Source organism: Tachysurus vachellii, chromosome 16 (assembly GCF_030014155.1).
Source record: "Tachysurus vachellii isolate PV-2020 chromosome 16, HZAU_Pvac_v1, whole genome shotgun sequence".
Lineage (NCBI taxonomy): Eukaryota > Metazoa > Chordata > Actinopteri > Siluriformes > Bagridae > Tachysurus > Tachysurus vachellii.
In genome coordinates, this window is record NC_083475.1 from 12,569,501 (window position 1) to 12,590,564 (window position 21,064).

At 36.6% G+C, this 21,064-nt stretch overlaps 2 protein-coding genes across 6 annotated transcripts; one reads left to right on the plus strand and one right to left on the minus strand.

The window, feature by feature from the left end:
* Positions 1 to 724: 724 nt before the first annotated feature.
* cdkn1d (cyclin-dependent kinase inhibitor 1D) lies at positions 725 to 6,116 on the plus strand. Its single transcript, XM_060889736.1, has 3 exons — positions 725 to 884; positions 2,732 to 3,123; positions 3,454 to 6,116. Exons 2-3 carry the CDS (start codon positions 2,736 to 2,738, stop codon positions 3,537 to 3,539), a joined length of 474 nt encoding a protein of 157 aa, XP_060745719.1. The 5' UTR covers positions 725 to 884; positions 2,732 to 2,735; the 3' UTR covers positions 3,540 to 6,116.
* An 844-nt stretch (positions 6,117 to 6,960) lies between these two features.
* On the minus strand, positions 6,961 to 20,645 carry slc37a3 (solute carrier family 37 member 3). Of its 5 annotated transcripts, none has more exons than XM_060889733.1 (15): positions 20,511 to 20,645; positions 19,769 to 19,951; positions 19,042 to 19,156; positions 18,395 to 18,487; positions 17,293 to 17,376; positions 17,005 to 17,150; positions 15,720 to 15,816; positions 14,504 to 14,588; positions 13,838 to 14,046; positions 12,996 to 13,137; positions 11,187 to 11,288; positions 11,029 to 11,076; positions 9,721 to 9,872; positions 9,430 to 9,495; positions 6,961 to 9,335 (listed from the first exon to the last, which is right to left on the minus strand). In XM_060889733.1, the coding sequence occupies exons 2-15, from the start codon at positions 19,840 to 19,842 to the stop codon at positions 9,243 to 9,245; spliced, it is 1,506 nt and encodes a 501-aa protein (XP_060745716.1). In that variant the 5' UTR covers positions 19,843 to 19,951; positions 20,511 to 20,645; the 3' UTR covers positions 6,961 to 9,242. The 5 variants fall into 5 exon arrangements, with proteins under 5 accessions (XP_060745716.1, XP_060745714.1, XP_060745717.1 ...); XM_060889731.1 differs by having other exon boundaries at positions 19,773 to 19,844; positions 20,511 to 20,635; XM_060889734.1 differs by having other exon boundaries at positions 19,769 to 19,945; positions 20,511 to 20,600.
* Positions 20,646 to 21,064: the final 419 nt, after the last annotated feature.

The window sequence follows — 21,064 nt, forward strand, 5'->3', positions numbered from 1 at the left end:
GGTTATAAATTGCAATGAAAAGGGGAATAAATACAGTTTAATGTAATGCCTGAGAACTTATTAATGTTTGTCAAACTAATTAAATGTATTTAATATTCTTTAATTCCGTGTGGTGTCCTGTAAAGACGTCTATATATATGAATAAATATGTGGGTCCCTTCAGATTTACTGTAAATTGGCATAAATAAATAAAAAACATGCTGTAATGTTAATTTCCCAGAGAAAAACTTTGAATGTGATTGGACGGGAATCCCGCGCTTTTCAGGTCACGTTGCCGGACAACGTGACTGAAGCTGCTGGCCAGTTGCCAAAGCCGTGACGCAATCAAAACACCAAAATGTGGGTCACGCGCGCGTGCGAGAAGAAAACAAGATGGTGGCGGTTTGGAGTCAACATTCAGTCAGTTATAACCTCAGTGTGAGGCTGAGACCAACCAGCAAACCAAACAAACACAACAAAGCCGAAAATACTTCTGCAAGATGAATAAGGAGTGAAATCTCCATTAATAGTAAACACTTATCGAGTTTTAAGAACGTTAATGCTTTTTTCTGTTTGTTTATTAGCTATTCTAGTCACCAAGGCTACCTACTTCTTTAAATGAATACGTATATAAATATATATCGAATTTAAAACGAACTCATACCGCACCGACACACTTAAAACGAATGTATTACGGTGTATTAGGTCTGATTACGCCGAGCTGTGGCGCGTGAAGATGACGTCACGGTGGGTCGGTTCTTAACGCGCTCAGCTCAATAACAAACAAACCAGAAGGCGACGTGTTCACTTTCTTACAGCTTGTCTGGATGACAGACACCGTAACGGCAGCTTGTTGAAAAGTAATTTTTTGTTCTAAAACACCAGATTTGAATCCACTGCTCCGGGTGAGTGCTTTTTTTTACGCGTTTAATTTAATAATTTTGATAGTTTGTGTGTTTTTTTCTCGCAGAACTTCCATTAACATCACTTTTGCATTCATTTTTTTTTATTTATTTAATTAAATACGTTATTTGCAGTAGTAATAGTATTAAAGTAACTCGTAGGTTTAGTGTTTATAAGGGAATCGTGGTGCATGTTGTTATGCACATCACGCCCATTTTCGTAGAATTACAAACCCCACCTGTTTCCTCGTAGTAAGCTGCTGCGCACCTCCACGCCCGTTTTTCCGTAGTAATTCAATATTTATACATTAGGTCACGCCCATTTCCCCGTAGTAACTCAGTATGCATACTTTAGGCCACGCCCCATTTTCCGTAGTAAATACAGTACGCATACTTTAGGCCACGCCGCTTTTTCGTAGTAATCCAGTGTGCATATTGTAGGCCACGCCCACTCGCCCCAACACTAACATCCTTTTACTCCAGCACCAGTTACATTCAGGAAAGTGTCTCTCACTTCAAAAAGTTCCTGAACTTTTTTTTGCCAATATATGGACTTTATTTTTTACAACTGGAGCTTAAAATAAAATACAACAGACCACCCATAAATCTGAACATTTACTAAAATCACAAATCTGGGCTTTAAATGCTATTATAATTAAAATGACCGTTTTACTGTGAAAACACTAAAATAAAAAATAAAAAAAGAACAAACATGTTTAAATTGCATGAATACAGGTTGTCTAGAAATTAGAGCTTTTTAGGTCTGAGGAAAGAAAAATATTTTGAGACAAAATGAAAATTATTTTCTATATTTCCACATTAGGATCAGAACGTGAATTAAATTGACATGTCATACTGTAAATTCTCTTGAATAATATTGTCACATACATGACGCAGTGGTTGCAAGTGGACACAAAGAGTGGAAAAACATATTACTGCTGAGTTTTGTCATTTTATCACTAAGAACAGATGTGCTGTAAATGTAAATTATCCAAAAAGACTGTGACCAAACTAATTTTTATTTTTGTGTGAATTTAAATTTATATGTAGTAATTAATAAATTTTTAATTGGGTCTATGTACATTTTCATCTATACAGTTTGTTCGATTTTGGGCTATAATCACATTCACATCACATCACGTGTTGTATAAGCATTTTTATAGCACTTACCACCCGTTTGCTGATAAGAGGTAATTGTTGCACTGCCGGGCAAAAGTAAACCTCAGGGAGGCAAATCAGAATCCATCTAAAATAATCTAGTTTAGATAAGATTACTACAAAAGCAACTGAACTTTTCATTCACACAATGAATAGACAGTGGATTGAGGATGAGTTGCTGTTAGAGAACTGCTGTTGGGTGGCTGAGTTTTAGACTTTAGACACAAGTTTAGGTATTGCTTTATAATTCAATTTGATCATTTAGAACATAAAATGTAGAGCCACAATATAGTTCAGCTTGATAAGCTAGTTTAGTCTGGATCAAATTATGTATTAATTATATGTAGAATTACAATGTACCCAAATAGATGACCATATCAGGAGAAACAAAGTCCATATTCTGTCTACATATAAAATGGTAAAGATTTTCAGGAAAAAAATTTGGGGTAGATTTTGACCACTCTGTCAAGAGTCTATTCACATATAATGTATGTTTTATAATTAGTGCTGAAATGTTGAGTTCAAGAGAGAAATCTGCTAGACTTGTGCATCTTCTTGTTTACATTGTCTTCTACAGATGGACATGTACATTGATTCAAATTCCATGGCAAATTATATTCATAATACGAATATCTCCCAATGTAGTAAAATTCAAGACAGACCCCAAACTAATTTGTATGTTTTGTCCACAGTGAAATGGCTACGACTTCAACTCAGTACGACCACATGGAGCTTGAAGTAGTTGAGGAGGGAGTTAAACCACGGGGCATGACTGTGCGGCGGAACCTCTTCGGCCCGGTGGACCACCAGCTGCTTCAGCAGGACTTCCACAGGCTCTTGTGCATGAGTATGGAGGTGGCCAAGCAGCGCTGGAACTTTGACTTCGAGAGCGAGCGTCCTATCCCTGGCTCAGTGGAGTGGGAGGAGATGCAGTGCCAGGATGTGCCAGCCTTCTACCACAGTTGTGTGGTGAGGACGGGTAAACGCAGTCTGGAGGTTCCCATCAGTGCTGGTGGAACTTTGGCATACAGAGGAGATGATTTGAAAAAGAGAGTAGTCAAATACAGACAAGCTTCTATCACAGGTGAGACCAGAGCCAGAATCTCCTAAATGTGTATACACTTCAAAGTGTGTGTGTTTTTAAACCTGCACTAAGCTTGAATAAGACTTGCTATACTGCATAGGTTTTCATTCCACCCCTCGGGGTCACCAAACTAGTCGACTTAATCTTTTCTATTCTCCTTCCTAATACAATTATACCAGGGAGTCAGGAGCTGTTGAATGCTGTATATCTGGGTCAGTTGTGGCAGAGCAAAAAAAAAAATGAACAAAACAGAAAAATGTGGCCTAGCTGGATTTCTTGGGGGTTTTTACCAAAAAAAACTCTTTTCTAACATACATTTTTTTCTTCTAGACTTCTTTACCGTGAAGAAGAGGAGGTTTCTTCATTCTAAAGTCTCAGCAAGGCAGCAAGAAGAGAGTAGACACTTACGCAGCTGAAGATCATCTCAACTCCTCACTGTGTATGTAAATGTACATACAATATCAGCAGTTATAGATATTATTGGTCTATGGGGTTTCAACAAATTAAGACGCTTAAAGTATACTGTGAAGGTACAGAAATGCACTCCAGAAAGAACACTTTCATTAATAACTTGACAACAGTCAAGTTGCAACAGTTTTATGTCCCACCCTGTGTACTAAATTCCAGTATCATTTGGGTCATTTTGAGTACTTTTGTGAATAAAGCCTTATGGCTCATTTGGTTATAAAACAACCAAGGATAAATATTACGTCCAGAGACTTAAAACGGTTAGTCTTGCTGTTATGAAACTTGATTTATGCATCTTGTACTTGTTTGGGTGAAAAAAAAAACAATGAGCGCCTTACTGTGTGTATTCTATAGATAAATATTACTTACTACTTATTTATTCTTTTTCATGTAAGAAAACATATCAATAGAACACCTGAGAAAAAGCTGAACATATAGACGTATATCTGACGTATATCTGAGCCATGGCCTTATTTTGTATGTGATTTAAAGAATTGTTCATGGGGGAAAAAGTTGTGTCAAGTAATAATCACTCTTACCTCAACATGGTCACTGAGCTGATTTTAGAAGGCATGTGACCCGACCTCTGATCCCTGGTGCATACCTGAGTTCCACTTTGTAAACATTTTACTACTTCACTGTTCAGTGCAAAATTTGTTTAAGACTCTCAAACAGACTGTATTTAACTACACAAGTTACCAGTTACCTCACTGACTACATAAGAAATCAATACTGCCTACATGGGAAGAGTTGCCTTGTATTATCCATTATACCAGTTCTTCTAAACTACATAGTTTTGAAGGCATTGGGTAAAATGGCAAGACTTTTTTTTTTTTTTTAATTCTTTTATTGTGCATTTTATCAATATGGCCTTCTTTTATTAACAGTGTACAAACATTAGTTGTGCCTTTTTGCCTTTAGTTAGCTCGAAATGTATAGTTGTATAGACAAAGAATAATATCTGTTGTATTAACAGCAATAACGCACAAACCTTATTCGGACTGTATACATTTATTTTTGAGATTTAATCATGTAGCATTTTAGCTCAGTTTTTAGTTCTGTTATAACACTTTTGGTTCAGAATCTATTTCAAGAAACCATGGTTTTGATCGCAGTGGATTGAATTGTAAGAGGATGTAGAACTGTTTATAACTCTTTATAACAGACTTATAAAGCAATGCTTAACATATAAATAGCAGGGAAGAATCTTCAATTGTTTGTTCACAGTGTTTGCTGAGTGTTTGTATGTAATTGTTTCATTCCACCACATTCATTGATTTTGAAAAGGCAGCTTAAGAAAATAGCCAAAGATTTGCTCCAAATAGTATCAAATATAAGCAACGACCAACTGCTGTAAAAGAAAAGGGACAAAGCCACTAGTTTTAACCAGCTGTAAAAGCTCACAAAACACTCGTTTGGCCTTGTGGCAGTGGCACAGCTTTTAAATAAAACACATATATAAATATATACACATACATTTTTTGACAGTCAGTATGTCCTACAGCAGCTCAGCTTTTTTTGTATTTGTAAATATTATTGAAGAGGGTCAACTACCTCACAAGCAATGAAGTGTTTATTGTATTATCAGAAACCCTCCTGATCCCATCACCTCACAGATGTAGATAAAACAGGGGATTTATTCACCTCACTTTTGAGCCTTAAGCTAATCAAGTCCTGTTTGAATTGGGGCTAATTTTTCTCTGCTTTCCAGGAAATACTCAGAAATGACTCTACACTAATTGAACTGGCCAAAGCCTAAATTTACCCCACACAGGACATCTGAGACTGCACACTGCCACATCCAGATGCTTAAAGGCATCATTGTCTTCCAAATAAACTTTTTGTTTAAAGACAGAGTAGTTATTCGTTCGCTGAAGGATCGTTCACCTCACTTTGAAATGGTTTGACCGTATTTTTTTCCCATTTTTTACCATAGACTTTCTGAGTGTTCTGTGCCATGCTTGTTTTCATTGTACTCATCATTTTTGTTTCAGAGCAACCTTAAATGTTTAACTTATTGGAAGATAATTACATTTAAGGATTACTTAACTAATTTTTAATTGTATTAGCTTTGCACTATTAAATATTATTATTGCAGTGTGTTATAATCTCCAGCGTGTTAAGAGGTGCATTAATAGGAATTAACATAGGCCAGGTCTGAGTGAGAAGTGTGAATTTTTATTCTTAAATACAAACATTCATTTGGTTTATTTTTGTGGGGTATGACACAAAAAAGTACTTATAATTATGAAAGTAAATCAGTACCCTGTATTTATAAGTGAAAAGCAGCCATGTATACATGGAATATCTAAAATACCTAATTTAATTGTATTTTTGTTATTTTTATTTGAACGGATTGATATTGAAAAGTGTTTCGTTTCCAAATCAAAAATGTGGAATTTTGTTTAATTCTTCTCAGTTCCACCAAATGTTTCTCCTTTTCTTGCATAGTGTATCTCACATTGTGAATATGTTGCCATGTTTAAATCACAAATTATAATAAAAGATATCCATGTTTATGTAAATTGTAACTTGTAAGTTGTTTGTTTTTCTTTGGAAAGGCAAAACACAGAAAAATCATCTATAAGAATGCTCACAAAACTTTTGTTTTTAAAATAATTTAGTATAATTTTATGCGCTTTATATAATAGTATTATATATATTTTTTAAATATGTAGTATTCATTATTAATTCTACCACTACAATAATTCATTCATTCATTCATTCATCTTCTACCGCTTATCCGAACTACCTCGGGTCACGGGGAGCCTGTGCCCATCCCAGGCGCCATCGGGCATCAAGGCAGGATACACCCTGGACGGAGTGCCAACCCATCGCAGGGCACACACACACACTCTCATTCACTCACGCAATCACACACTAGGGACAATTTTCCAGAGATGCCAATCAACCTACCATGCATGTCTTTGGACTGGGGGAGGAAACCGGAGTACCCGGAGAGAACATGCAAACTCCACACACACAAGGTGGAGGCGGGAATCGAACCCCGACCCTGGAGGTGTGAGGCGAACGTGCTAACCACTAAGCCACCGTGCCCCCCCCACTACAATAATATTTAAAATAATAAAAAATTTCTAACGGTAATACCTGTTTTTGGTGGAACTTCAAGAAACAGATGGAGGAATTTAAAGGAAGGAGAAAAATAAACTTAGTGTACGATTATAGTTTTCATTTTGTCATCATTTAAGGATATAGGAACGTTTATTTTTTTATTGTGGACAATACCAAGATAGGTGCTCTTTCAAGAGGCAGCATGAAGACAGCTGTCTTTCATTATACTGAAGGAGCTTTGAAAGTAAAGGAAATCCCATAAAGAAACTACAGAAATCACTCATTTGTACTACAATCTCTGTAACGTAATTATTTTTACTATAATGTAAACAAGGATCTGGATAGATAGTGATAAAATTCGGTATCATGACATGATACATTTGTCTGCAAGTTTTATATACAAAGTGTTTGCAGTTTAAAAGCAGTTTAGCTAAAACAGGATCGGCATTCATTATAGAACAGAAATAGCATGTAAACATCAGGCACATAAATCAGAAATGTTCCAGAAGTGCAAATGTGAAGCATTCATACAAAAATTAAATCTTTCAATTCAAAGAAAAGAAGATAAAATGACTACCATAAAACTGTAGCTCTGATCCTGTATCACAACATTAACCAATGAACCTGAGCTTGATTTCATTATATCCATGACACCAAGTTGAGTTTCCATTAGATCTACACTCTGAGATAGTGTTTCCATTTTTGTTTCATTCAGCAGAAACAAATCTGAAAGCATGCACTATGAAAATGATAAAAAGAAAATAAATAAATAAAATCAAATGTGCAGTAAATCAACTATTTCTTGTTTCCAAAAGATTGGTTTTCCATGCCAGGGACGGCATGTTGCGTTCAATATCATCCTGCATTTAACATTTCCAAACGTTCACACCAAAAAGTAAGTAAATATAAAGTCTGAATATTTTGGTCATAATATAGTAGACAGAATGTTGTGTCACATATGTTACAGTTACACATTAAAATTAAACCTTAAAAACACTTATCACCTTGTACAACATACAATGTCACAAATAATTATGCAAATATTTGCCAGTTTATCAAGTAAACCAACCATACATGTGCATATTGTGAGTGACCAGAGCCCACCATGAGACTAGCACTAATATAATTGAATGGTGAAGTTTTTAAACACCTCGTTGTTGGGTTTGGTCAAACAAAATTATCGAGATGTGCTGAGAATGTTGCACCACCCAGCTAATATGTGAGCACCAGAGGTCCTGTGGAGGAGTGTTTCCTCTGGGGAATGATGTGCTATAGTGACATATTGTCTACAGTCAGTAATTTTACACATTCAGTTTGACTTACATAGTAGGTATACTTTATAAAATTAGCATTTACTCTAGATATAACATAGGACAATCTTATTAAGTGGCTGAAAGCAACTCTCTAGATAATTTCTGATAATTTATGAAGCAGACAAATAAGTGGTCAAAGCCTTGCCATTAACTTTAACACTACAATTCCGGTTAAAAAACTGAACAAAATCCCTTTCGATAAAATTGTCACAGGTATCAAGTAACAGTACAGAAATACAAATATTCAAGAGGACACCATTTAAAAAGTGGAATGAACCTTAAGCAGATCTATGGGATTTATTGCTATAGCAGCCAATAAATCAAAGTACAGCATAGATCAGCATTACCAATTAATTATCTTTCTTTGTTCCCAGTAATCTCACTTTACATTGATTGAAAAAATATTGTATAAGCTAAATAAATGTGTCTATAGGCCAAGTCCTCTGTACTCTTAGAGAAATAATCTATAAGACCAAAATGCAGAAATTTCTTCAAAATCAAAATACAAGTGGAAATAAAGGCACTTTACACATATGTTCTAATGGTTTTCTATTTGTTGGTTTTTTGTATTTATGTCAGTTAAATTTGCTACCTGATCCTTATATTAGCTATAAACACACAATCCTGGCTTTGACGGAATTGTAAAAAATCCTTGGGTTTGCAGCCGCTCTGTTCTCAAACGTTACCATGATTACATTTTTGGTAGTGTTTTTGTTCCTAGCTAAATAGCGTTCATTTTCATTCCTCAAACTGGTTTGGGATGAAAGAACACACAAACACATAGTGATAAATAATTACAGCTGGATTTCTACAGTCTAATTTATAGTTATTACTGTTAGGCTAATGTGCCATTGGCAGCATCAGGATGAACAAACATTTTATCAGATATAATTACTGTCTACGCTGAACTTAAATAATGATCAGATAATGATCAAATTGCTTGTGCAGTCTGACATGCACTGGGCTACATTAAGCATTGTTTTTTCCCCCTAAAATTCAAACAATGATAAATACTTCAGTCTGTTAACAGATTAGTTATGGTGACTGTCCAGATGATATTTTACCAGTTGCTGTCATTGGCATTATATTAATATTAATGCCAGTGACATAGATGGAATCAAGCATAAAAGATTTAAAACAATATCACTATTGTAAGTAAAAGCAGCTTTAAAAAGAAGACAGTCGTAAACCGAGCATCTTGCTGAACGTGTTGACATGCTTCTCCACATTAGCTCCAGATTAGAGGTTATGAACAGAGAGGCATTCTCACAGCTGATGTGTCCTTGCCTGACTGTCTCTGCACATGGAGCGTATATCATTAACAAGAAGAGAGATGATGAACACGATGCTGAATCCTGTCTGTGGAGAAGAAACACAACCAAGAAATCAAACAAGTAGCTCCAAAAATGACAGTTTAGACAATCAGAGCATGAGTCATTAAGATAAGGCTTACCATGACAATGAAGAAGTAGAAGACACACATCCATCCTAATTTGCTCTCAATGAGTGATACCAGGTACTAAAAGATAATAAAGATGGTGAAAGTTTAATATGAAGGTAGCTGTGATGTGCACAATAAAGTATCAGTGTCCACTTTAGCAAAGAAAGGAAAGTTGACTGACATAAAAATATGGCTTTCTGATTGTTCTCAAAAGAGTTAGAAAGATGCACTAGGTAAATTTTCTATGCTGAGACAATCCACTGAAATGGAGTAGGTTGAAAAATAGGCACTTTAGTTTCTCACCTGCCCTCCAGCAGCTCCGATGCTGCCCGTTCCATCCACAATGCCCGTGACAGTGGCTAAAGCCTCCTGACTTCCCTGCAAAGCTTCCTGGCGACCCAGGTCTGCTGAAATTGCTGAGCTTATCATGTTGGATGGACCACCAATAAAAAAACCTGAAAAGAAGAAAGCTACAGTTAAAAAATATTCATCCAGATAGTCTGCCTCTAACTTGGGCTTTTAAAGCGTAAATATAACAAGCAAAGTAATGGTCACAAATGAAGTCTTTTGGGGGGTTTTTTTGAGTGAAGCATATGCATACGTATGTGTGGTCGTCTGGATACCCTTCACACAGTCAAACCTTTGTACTATATATAGTTCTATATACATCAGTTCCTGAACTGTGTTTCATTTTTTCATGTACCTCAATCACAACCCAATATTTTTGCGTGTGGTTACGCTGGTTTCAGTTATGCAACTGAAAGACACCCCACCAGCCTCCACACTAACAACCTAAAGAAATGTTTTTAACTTCCTCTCACTCTAATTAATAAATAAATAAATACATTTATTTGTAGCGTTTTTAACAATGGACATAAACGTTATATTACATTATGTTACAGAACATAAACATAATATAAAAAGTTAATATAAAGAATAATATAATTCAAGATTAATATTAGATATGGGGGCACGGTGGCTTAGTGGTTAGCTCGTTCGCCTCACACCTCCAGGGTTGGGGGTTCGATTCCTGCCTCCACCTTGTGTGTGTGGAGTTTGCATGTTCTCCCCGTGCCTCTGGGGTTTCCTCCGGGTACTCCGGTTTCCTCCCCCGGTCCAAAGACATGCATGGTAGGTTGATTGGCATCTCTGGAAAATTGTCCCTAGTGTGTGATTGCGTGAGTGAATGAGAGTGTGTGTGTGCCCTGCGATGGGTTGGCACTCCATCCAGGGTGTATCCTGCCTTGATGCCTGATGACGCCTGAGGCTCCCCGTGACCCGGGGTAGTTCGGATAAGTGGTAGAAAATGAGTGAGTGTGAGTGAGAGAATGAGTGAGTGAGTAATATTAGATATATTTAAATGTTTGTATTTATCCCCAATGAACAAGTCTGAGGTGACGGAAGAATCCTTGAGAGGAGCCAGACTCATAGGGGAACCCACCCTCATTTGAGTGATGTTGGAGGGTGTGATTATAAATATACACTAATTTAATATACAGTCCGACAAAGGTTGTATTGATGAGGAGTTAAATAAACAAAAGATATATTCAATTTCTGGTGTTCTGAGGTAAGAATGAGCTGGATTTATTAAAGACAATACTTATCTCTTACCTGTAGTTGCTAAAAGCACTCCATTCACAATTTGGTCGTTTGGAGAGTCTAAAGAAGAAAATAAATTAAGTGAGGAACATGTCTATAACAGTCAAGGAATATATAGATTAATTTAAAAAATATGACTCTTATGTATGTGTCCTGTAGTCTACACTCACGGCTGTATCCCACTAGAGCTCCCATGGCTAGCAGCAAACTAACGCACAAGACAGGAGCTCTTTTTCCCAGGAAATCAGAGATCAAACCCTGCACTGTTCCTCCTGAGATAAAGAGTATGCAAACAATACAACATTTTTAAGATCACAAAGGGTTATGGAAGATGAATACAATAAAAAAGAATAATAATTTAATCTCAAAGTAATGTATGTAATGTAATGTGCTAAAGTCGACTTGACTTTAACTTGACTATTATAGACATTCAAGTGCAAGTTGTTGATTGCAGTCAATAAAAGTCCATGCAAAATATATATTTTTGTTAAATCTTTTGCATTTGTAACTATTTAAATATGAATAATTAGTCCTTTCAGGGATGGGACTACATTTACAGAGAGGAGAATCTGTGATCGTGTGGTACCAGCACAGTCATGTGGAACTGGTCACCGTCAGTCCTTAGGAAAAGTGTTACAGTGCCTTTCAAAAGTATTCATTCTCACTGAACCTTTTCACATTTTCTCACTTTACAACCACAAACAAAAATAGATTTTATTGGGATTTTATGTGATAGACCATCACAAAGTGGCACGTAATTGAGAAGTGAAAGAAACATGATAAATGGTGGACAACATTATTTACAAATAAATATCTGAAACGTGGGCTGTCCGTTTGTATTCGGCCCCCTTTATACTGATACCCCTAACTAAAATCCATGGGAACCAATTGGCTTTAGAAGTCCTGTGAAGCCCTCAGAGGTTTGTAGAAGGCATTAGTGAACAAACAGCATCATGAAGACCAAGGAAATCATCAGAGAGATCAGGGATACAGTTGTGAAGACTTTTAAAGCAGGATTAGGTTATAAAAATATTTCCATAGCACTGTACAATCCATCATCCTAAAATGGAAAGAGTATGGTACGTGTTGTTCAAAGTTGATAGGCAGGTGGATGGAGCCAAATACTGGGCAATCTTAGATGAAAACCTGTTAAACTGCAAAAAAATTGAGACTGGGGTGGAAGGTCGCTTTTCAGCAGGAAAAAGACCATAAACATACAGCCAGAGCTACAATAAAATGGTTTAGATCATAGAATATCCATGTGTAAGAATGGCCCAGTCAAAGTCCTGACTTATATATAATTGAGAATCTATGGTGAAACTTGAAAACTGCTGTTCACAGATGCTCTCCATCCAATCTGAGCTTGAGCTATTTTGCAAAGAAAAATGTGCAAAGCTGGTAGAGACTTACCTCAAAAGACTTTATTTTAAGACACTGCAATTGTAATTGCAGAGAAAGGTGGTTCTACAAAGTATTGACTCGGGGGTGCGGAATTCAAATGAATGGCACACTTTTCAGACTTTTCAGTAAAAGATTTTGGACAGCGTTTATCATTTTCCTTCCACTTCACAAATTTGTACCATTATGTGTGCGTCCATCACATAAAATATTTTTGTTGTGGTTGTAATGTGACAAAATATGGAAAAGTTCAGTGGGTATGAATACTATTGCAAGGCAATGTAAGTAGCCAATATTACATTTTTACTGTATTGATCAAGAGTTTGTACATTACCTCACGTGTATCCTATCCTAAACCCTTATTTAAATCTGTTGTGCAGGTGACTCGCTGTCTTTAAACTGGTTTGCCAGTTCAACTGTCCTTAGACATTCTCTCAAGTAAGTATTAAAGTGAAGAGGTTTTCTTTTCTTTTCTCAGCACAGGGAAATTCACTGTCAAAATGATTCTGTATAGTATGCAGTCCTATGTCACATATACAGTGGATAAAATCCTTTCAAAGCATATCCACACTGCCACTCACCAACAATCCCGCCTACATCATACCACACAGACAACCGGTCTGCTTCTGCCTCCTTCCAGCCAAAGTTGTTGCTTAGATAAAATGGCAGCCAAAAGAAGAAAGAGTAGTTGACCAGTTTCAGGCAAGCGTAGGAAAGCGAGTACTGCCAGAGCAGAGAAAGAAGAATAATCAGAACTGGTTTCAACACAGACTGAAGCACAGCAATTGACTAAACACTTAGTAAAAGGCAGTTCAGAAAGTCAATTCAATTCCTGAAGCATCTTTTAGTCGTCCCTCTCATGAAACTTTCAACACTGTGACTGTCACTGTTATAATTTCAGTATCTGCTATCACCCAGAGGACAAGGGCTTTATTTTAAGTCTTCCTCTCAAGGTTACCTTCTTCTGAGGGAGTTTTTCTTTGCCCTGCTGAGCCCTGGCTTGCTCACTGCTAAAGGGTCAAAATATACATCCAGATTTCTGTAAAGCTGCTTTGGGTCAATGTCTGTAGTTAAACAAATGTATTTTAATTGAAAATTATTCAAATCACTATTCAACTAGATGTAAATTTATCTTTTAAAACAATGATAAATTTCCATCCTGTAACTACAAAGCAAAGCAAGTATGCAGCAGTGATACTCATTACACCTATGAGTAACTAAAACTCATCAATACACTGTTTGTTCTGTCATAATCATGTTTGTATATGTTGGCACTCAAAGGTTGAGAAGTTGCCAGAAAACTTAAAAATAAAGCATGTGGTTGCTCTTCATGTCATTAACAGATAACTTAGCAACCTTTTTAAACTGTCGTATCAATAAAGGTTTACTGATTGTCACAAAGAACACAAAGAATTTGACCCACAGGTATGACTCCTGGTAAAAGGAAGGCCTGGAAGAAGCCAATGGCTTTGATTTGGGGCTCCGGCTCATCATCCTGCTTTTGTATGGAATAGTATCCTCCATCACACACCACTTCATCCTCATCCTCTTCATTGTCACTCATGAGTGGCTGATGACTGTCTGCATCTCTCTCCACTGTTGTTAGACCTGTTACAGTGCCTTCGCACAAACCTGAAAAACAAAGTATATATAACACAGTAATAAAGGCATTTTAAATAAATATAAAATCAATAGTTTCCTTTTGATATGAAAACCCAAATGTGTTGCATCATTCAAAGCATCTTTAGGTTTGAAATTTACTTATTTTCTTATAATCCTAAATAATCGAAAACAGCTTGTTTGCCTTGGCTGATCGTCTACTATTGACGTAAGGTTAAACTTGTATTAAAGTAATTCTTGAAGAAATAATCACTTGAAAGATCTCCTTGGTGCATTTATTTTCAAAACAACAAACATTTTCAATAGTTTTATATATATATATATATATGTATATATATATATATATATATATATATATATTCATATTTATTTAGATATGTATATACTGTATGTATGTATATAGATATAGATAAATTATATAGTACATGGACAGAAAGCGAAAAAGGCTCAGCCTCTTTCTGAAACTCACCCACTTCCTTTGGGGAGGTGAGCAAACCGAAAAACACGACTACTCCGCCTGCAAACTGCACCACTGATGTCACCAGGAAAGCATACTGACAAGAAAGACACATACACATACACATACACATTCTTTCTGTTTCGCAAGTGATTTCCTGCATCAACTGTAGGCTTGTTGCTTAAGTAATACATAAACAAGGTGAGAGAATGACTTGTTTATACACAATGTATATACACAATTAGCAGCCACTTTAAGGGGAATATCTTTACCCTTTCTCATTCGTGCAATTATCCAGTCAGCCAATTGTGTCACAGCAGAGTAATCCATAAAATCAGGAAGAAACTGAACAGCTGAAGACAAAATATTTCCAGGTCTTTTTGAAGTCTGTCCAGTTTCACCTCTGGTCTGTGCCTGCTGTAGCATCGGATTCGTCTTCTGACTTCTTGACGTAGCTAACTGGCTACCATAAAGACGGCTTTTCCACCTGCAGATCTTCCAATCACTGCATGTTTGTGTTTTTTTGACCCATCCACATCTAGAGCCTATTGTCTAAGTACATTTCTCCCAGACTTTCCCCAATACTGATGTTTAATGTGAAGATAAAAGTGAAGCTCTTGGCCTGTATCTGCCTGTTTTTATGAATTACACTGCTGCTACATAATTAGCTGATGGATAATTGCGTGAATGTGCAGTTGTACATATCTACCCAAAGTGAACGGTGTCTACATACATTCACATTCCACTTAAATAAAAACACCCACCTTATTTATGCAGATCTCCAAATAGTAAATCCATACAACGCATACAGTACATACATAAATGTACGCATACAGTACAACGCATAAAATCATGCAGCTACGGGCTTCAGTTAATGTTCCTGTCTTACATCAGAATGGAAAACAGTGTGATTTCTGTTACTTTAACTGTGGCATGGGTGCCAGATTGGCTGCAGAGAGTATTTCAGAAACTGCTGAGCTCCTGATATTTTCACACACAAAAACACATTCTCTAGAGTTTACACAGAATGGTGTGAAAAATAAAAAAACACTTAGTGAGTGACTATTTTGTTGTCAGGGGAAAACACCTTGTTGATAGTAGAGGACAGAAGAAAATGGACATACTGATGTGGACTAACAAGACAGATATTTTAACTGGATAGGAAAAGATTAGGGGGAAAAAGGCTTTTCCTGGTGTGAGAATGAAGAATGTGCCAAAATTCACTAACCTCATAGCCATACTTCAGAACACTGGATGCCAGAAATGCTCCTAGAATATTCCCCACTGATGCACAAGCGCTCCATAAGCCGAACACAAAGCCTCGCCTAACACACGCACACAAACAAACATGTCAGACAATGAACTAAAAGATCTATAAGATCAGTCTAAGTAAGATTCTCTGATGAAATTCAGCAGAATATACACTCATCTCTCATCTCACTCATTTTCTACCGCTTATCCGAACTACCTCGGGTCACGGGGAGCCTGTGCCTATCTCAGGCGTCATCGGGCATCAAGGCAGGATACACCCTGGACGGAGTGCCAACCCATCGCAGGGCACACACACACTGTCATTCACTCACGCAATCACACACTACGGACAATTTTCCAGAGATGCCAATCAACCTACCATGCATGTCTTTGGACCGGGGGAGGAAACCGGAGTACCCGGAGGAAACCCCCGAGGCACGGGGAGAACATGCAAACTCCACACACACAAGGCGGAGGCGGGAATCGAACCCCCAACCCTGGAGGTGTGAGGCGAACGTGCTAACCACTAAGCCACCGTGCCACCCGCAGAATATACAGTAAGCAAGAAATATACTGCTGTGAATAAATTACATTTTAAACGTGTATTTTCATCATAAAATATTTAAAGGCAGGACAGAGCCCTTTATTTTGAGCTTCTTTAAAAGCAAAGTTAATGCCCAAGGTAAAGAAACAGAGAGAGGATGTTATTAAAGCCATAATCAGAATCAGACTCCAGACAGAAGAGGTTAGGCCAAGCACAACACTCTGACATTACTGCTATCACCATCAACAACAAAAAGCATGCTTTACAGCAATCTGTGGTATACTAATTATTTCTCAGAGTGTAGCAAATACAATTTTGAGTTAGTTTATTTTAATAAATATGTTTAACACAGAAACAGGAGATGCTATAATTCAAAATATTCAACCCCATTTTCAATTCTAGCATGTAACGCTTTAAAATGTATAAAAAAACTTAGCAGGTGTGATTTTGTTTTTGTCGTGTTCAGTCGTACCACATTCAGTATAAATAAGCTTTTAGTCAGATGTCATGAACGTGGAACTTAATATATTAATGTAGAATGTTACACTATAATTTAAAATGAGATATTAATTAAACATTATGGAATCACGTATAAAATTTGTGACCTCAGAATGTTGCGCAACATTTTAAAGCTTGCCCTTGTTGCTAGACCATGTCATGTTTACGTAATCTCTCTATAAATAGTAAAAATAAGAAATCATGTTACACTGACACACACCCAGATTTGCCAAACCAGTTGCCCATGACGGCCACCACACAGGGCCAAACTGCAGACTGCAACAAGCCATTCAACACCCACAGACAGCAGTAGAAATACACATTATAAAACTGCAGCCATTCTGTCAGAGTGCCAAAAACAAACTCCTATAGAGAGGGGGAAAAAAACAGACACAGGTCCATATCTGCATTTTATAACTTTTCATCTCATTAACCTTGGACTTCATAATGGCTTTCTATTAATAATTAACAACTCTTCGAAAACAACATCAGGAGTACATTATCATACCACCACAGCCGAGCCACACAGCCCAAAGGAGAGAACATAACGAAGGTCCAGACGGTCACCTACGATGCCACTAATGTACAAACCCTGTTAGATAAAAATGACACATTTTTAGAACCAAACACTTTTTAAAGTAGAATTGCACAATAGTGCCTTGTTTAACAACATGATTAAAAGAGTACTGAATCAGCATGCTACAATATCTGTTAGTGTGTATGAGTGTGTGTCCATTCATTAGGGAAATACATTCACTGCGTGTTGCATGTTGTAATGCTGTATGCAAGTAACAGTAAGTGAGGGATGTCTGTATATGTATGTATGTATGTGTGTGTGTGTGGGGGGGGGGTGTATATTTACTACTCTGTATTTCACACACAGAGCTGCACAACAGTGCTACTATTAATTCAATTTCAGAATATATGTTAATCGCAGCTGAATGAACAGGACCTTCTTTTACATGGTACATTATAACCCTGTTAACTATACGTTATGTCCTGTCAGAGGTGTCACAATCAATGGCTCATTACTGTTATATAATTATATCACAGCACCATTGAATTGTCAACGCTGATTGATCAGAAGACTCTGACTACAGCAGCTTGGAGTAGGTTTATTAATAGACTGGTTCTAACGGCTCTATAGTATCAACTTACAAAAAGGACATTTACAAAGAATGATCTATATTAACAATTTAAAAAGCATGTATAATTGTGAAGTTTGTTCATTTATTCTTTTTTAAGAATACATCAGTGTCATTACTGTGCAACAGTCAGAGGTACAAGCTGTAACTAAGTCTAGGCTTTAGGATGGAGAACTTTGTGACAAGCTGCATTTATTTTATTATGATTAAACAGAAACTAACCCATTTTCCATAGCATTAAATGTAACTATTACAGTGATAACCCAACTATGACCCATTACTGATTCTTTTTCAATAACAGTACAAATTGTCATGTAATTCAAAGTAATTGCAAAATAAAATGTTATAAATTGTGCAGCCATGTACCTACTCTTTTTTATACTTTATACTAAATATCAATGTTTAAGGTCAGCAAAACATTTTAAACCCAACATCATCGAAATTTACTTATATAGTGTCACTCACCACAGCATAAGAGAAGAGAAATACAGTGTCCAGGACACCCAGAAACAGTGTGGCCTGATCAGCATTTGCAAACAGCCGATTATCTTCCCATGTCTGTTAGCATTTACACAAGAAAGAAATGCACACAATTTACTTTGACTCTGTACGACTGCTGCATGTACTGAATATTTGCAGCATATACTTATGCAATATATGTCCAGGTCCCAATTATTAACTTTTTATCAACACTTGATTCTGCTCTGTTTCAATGCATTCACTCATTTTTACACTAGCTTTAAAAGAAGAAGAAAAAAATTCTCCAACATTTGTCAGTTTTGTAATATTTATGGTTTGTTGTTAAAACCTGCTTCTTGAAACTAGCTTGATAAAAGTGGTTCAGTTTTTTTTATCTAATCTCTTTCTAGTGAAGGTTGTTTTATTTTTTGCCTAGACATAGCCACTGACAAGTCCTGACAACAAGGTCATTTAAGGCACTATGATTTTGTTTTAACATAGCTTTGAAAAAAACTTAGTTAGTGTTTTCTGATCACATGAAGCATAATCCAGGAATTAATGTCTGTAAAACTCCTTATTTCTGCATGAGCCAAATGTGGTCTTAGTTCCTCAGTAGGTAAAAGCTGAGACAGAAAGCTGCAGTGTGTGCCTACCTCTCCAGGGGAAAACTCAGAAGAGCTGCCATTCTGCACTGAAGGGGTCCATTGTGCAGAAATGCTCACTTTCACATTGCTGAAAGTCTTACGTGAAGCATGCAGCAACACATAGCTGTGTGAGAAATAAACAACAAAAAAGAAAACATTTCATGAGTATGATCAATAGAATTTCTGTCTGAACAAATCCATATGATGATATAACATCAAGACTCATGTATGGACATGTGCGAATGGAAGCCATTACCAGAAAAGATTTGCAGTGTACGCTTTGACACTCTGACAACGTTTAAGGCATCCAATTTAAAACACTGTAGTCGAGAACAGAGGAAACATCTTGATATTTTTACATGATTCAGAAATGTTTACTGAAGGAATATTGTGCAAATTTTAAATTTTCACTCCAATCTTTCAGTGGGGAAATAGACATAAACAGAAAACAAACCATTCTGTAAACTGTAACTTCAGTTCAGAAAGGAACTGAAAGGAATCACCTGACACTAAAGCTTTACAAACATTTAAAACACTTTCATGCAGATTTTCGATCGTGCCTTTCCAGGATAAATACGTTCTAGTGTTAAGACTTTCCTAAATAGAACATTTTCATGCTGTGTATTTTAAATATTCATCTTAACTAGAAGCTGCGACACATATCAAGTGTTATGTTTTACCCAATAAAATGAGCTGCATGATTCAGTAACAGAGCAATGGAGAGCATTCAGCCTACCTACAGAAGGTGAGGAGGAAGGCAACCAGGTGATGGTGTGTGTAGCGTGAGAGGCAGGAACAGCAGGGAAGCATCACTGATGGATGTAGAGGAGGAAAAAGGAGACGCGAGAGGGAAGGGAAGTGTTCAGTAGAGGGAGGGAGCACAGCTCACTCTGACTCTCCAGCAATGGATCATCTGGAGCTACAGACACACAGCACTAATAATAATAATAATAATAATAATAATAATAATAATAATAATAAAGGACACAACTTTATTGGTCAAACCACAAGAGCTTTAAAACATTGCATGCAAGTATATTTAATTTTAAGTTGCCATTTAATAGACATTCATTCATATAGGAAACAATAATTTTTTGAGATCTGATTTATTATTACTATTAGAATTAAACCTACAATTAGATAGCTCATTCTAATTCCATGAACTCCAGCCTTCTCTACTTCCATTGGCTTGTAGTTAAAATATTCACCACGTACGTTCGCTATTAGCCAATCGTAACTAAGATACGGTAGAATAACCAGCCAATCATAGCAACGGAGGCGGGGCTTATAAGAATACAATTAGCATTAGCTCGGCTAGTGGAGTTAGCATCCCGCTCCGAAAGACATTATTTATGTCTAGTTAAGAATCAGTGTATTTTTCTATCAGGTTTGTACTCTCAGGGTGGTAGTGTATTCACCACCTGAAGCCTTGTTTAATGAATAAGCAGAACATTGCCATATAAACACGCAGCAGTTACCTGTATTTTCTCTGTGCGATGTTTCTGGTACCAGCTGTTGAACAAAATATGTCCGGAAGTGACGTCACTGTTTTGCCCTTCAGCACGACGCTCGTGTTTACACAAAACATTTGTAACGTTATTGTGTTGATATATATATATATATATATATATATATATATATATATATATATATATATATATATATATATATATACATATATACACACACAAACCATATTAAACGTGTTATGTAGACAAACTGTCTGCTTTATAACTGTATATAAGATATAAACATGTTGTGGACATAAACAACATTAAAAGGGAAAAGTCTTAAACTGAAAATGTTTTAACTTTAAATATTTGTGATGAACTTGGCGATTCTGATTATAATCTGTCGGTTTTAAAGCTGCGCTTTTGTTATTCCTACGAGGAATTAGCAGTCGTGTGCCATGCTGACGTCACAGGGAGACTTTCCAGTCTAGTTACAATGGTGTTTATTATGTTAAAGTACTCAACGATGTCAAACATAAGGAATGAAGGGTTTGCGGTTATATCCTCGAAACGAGTGCAGG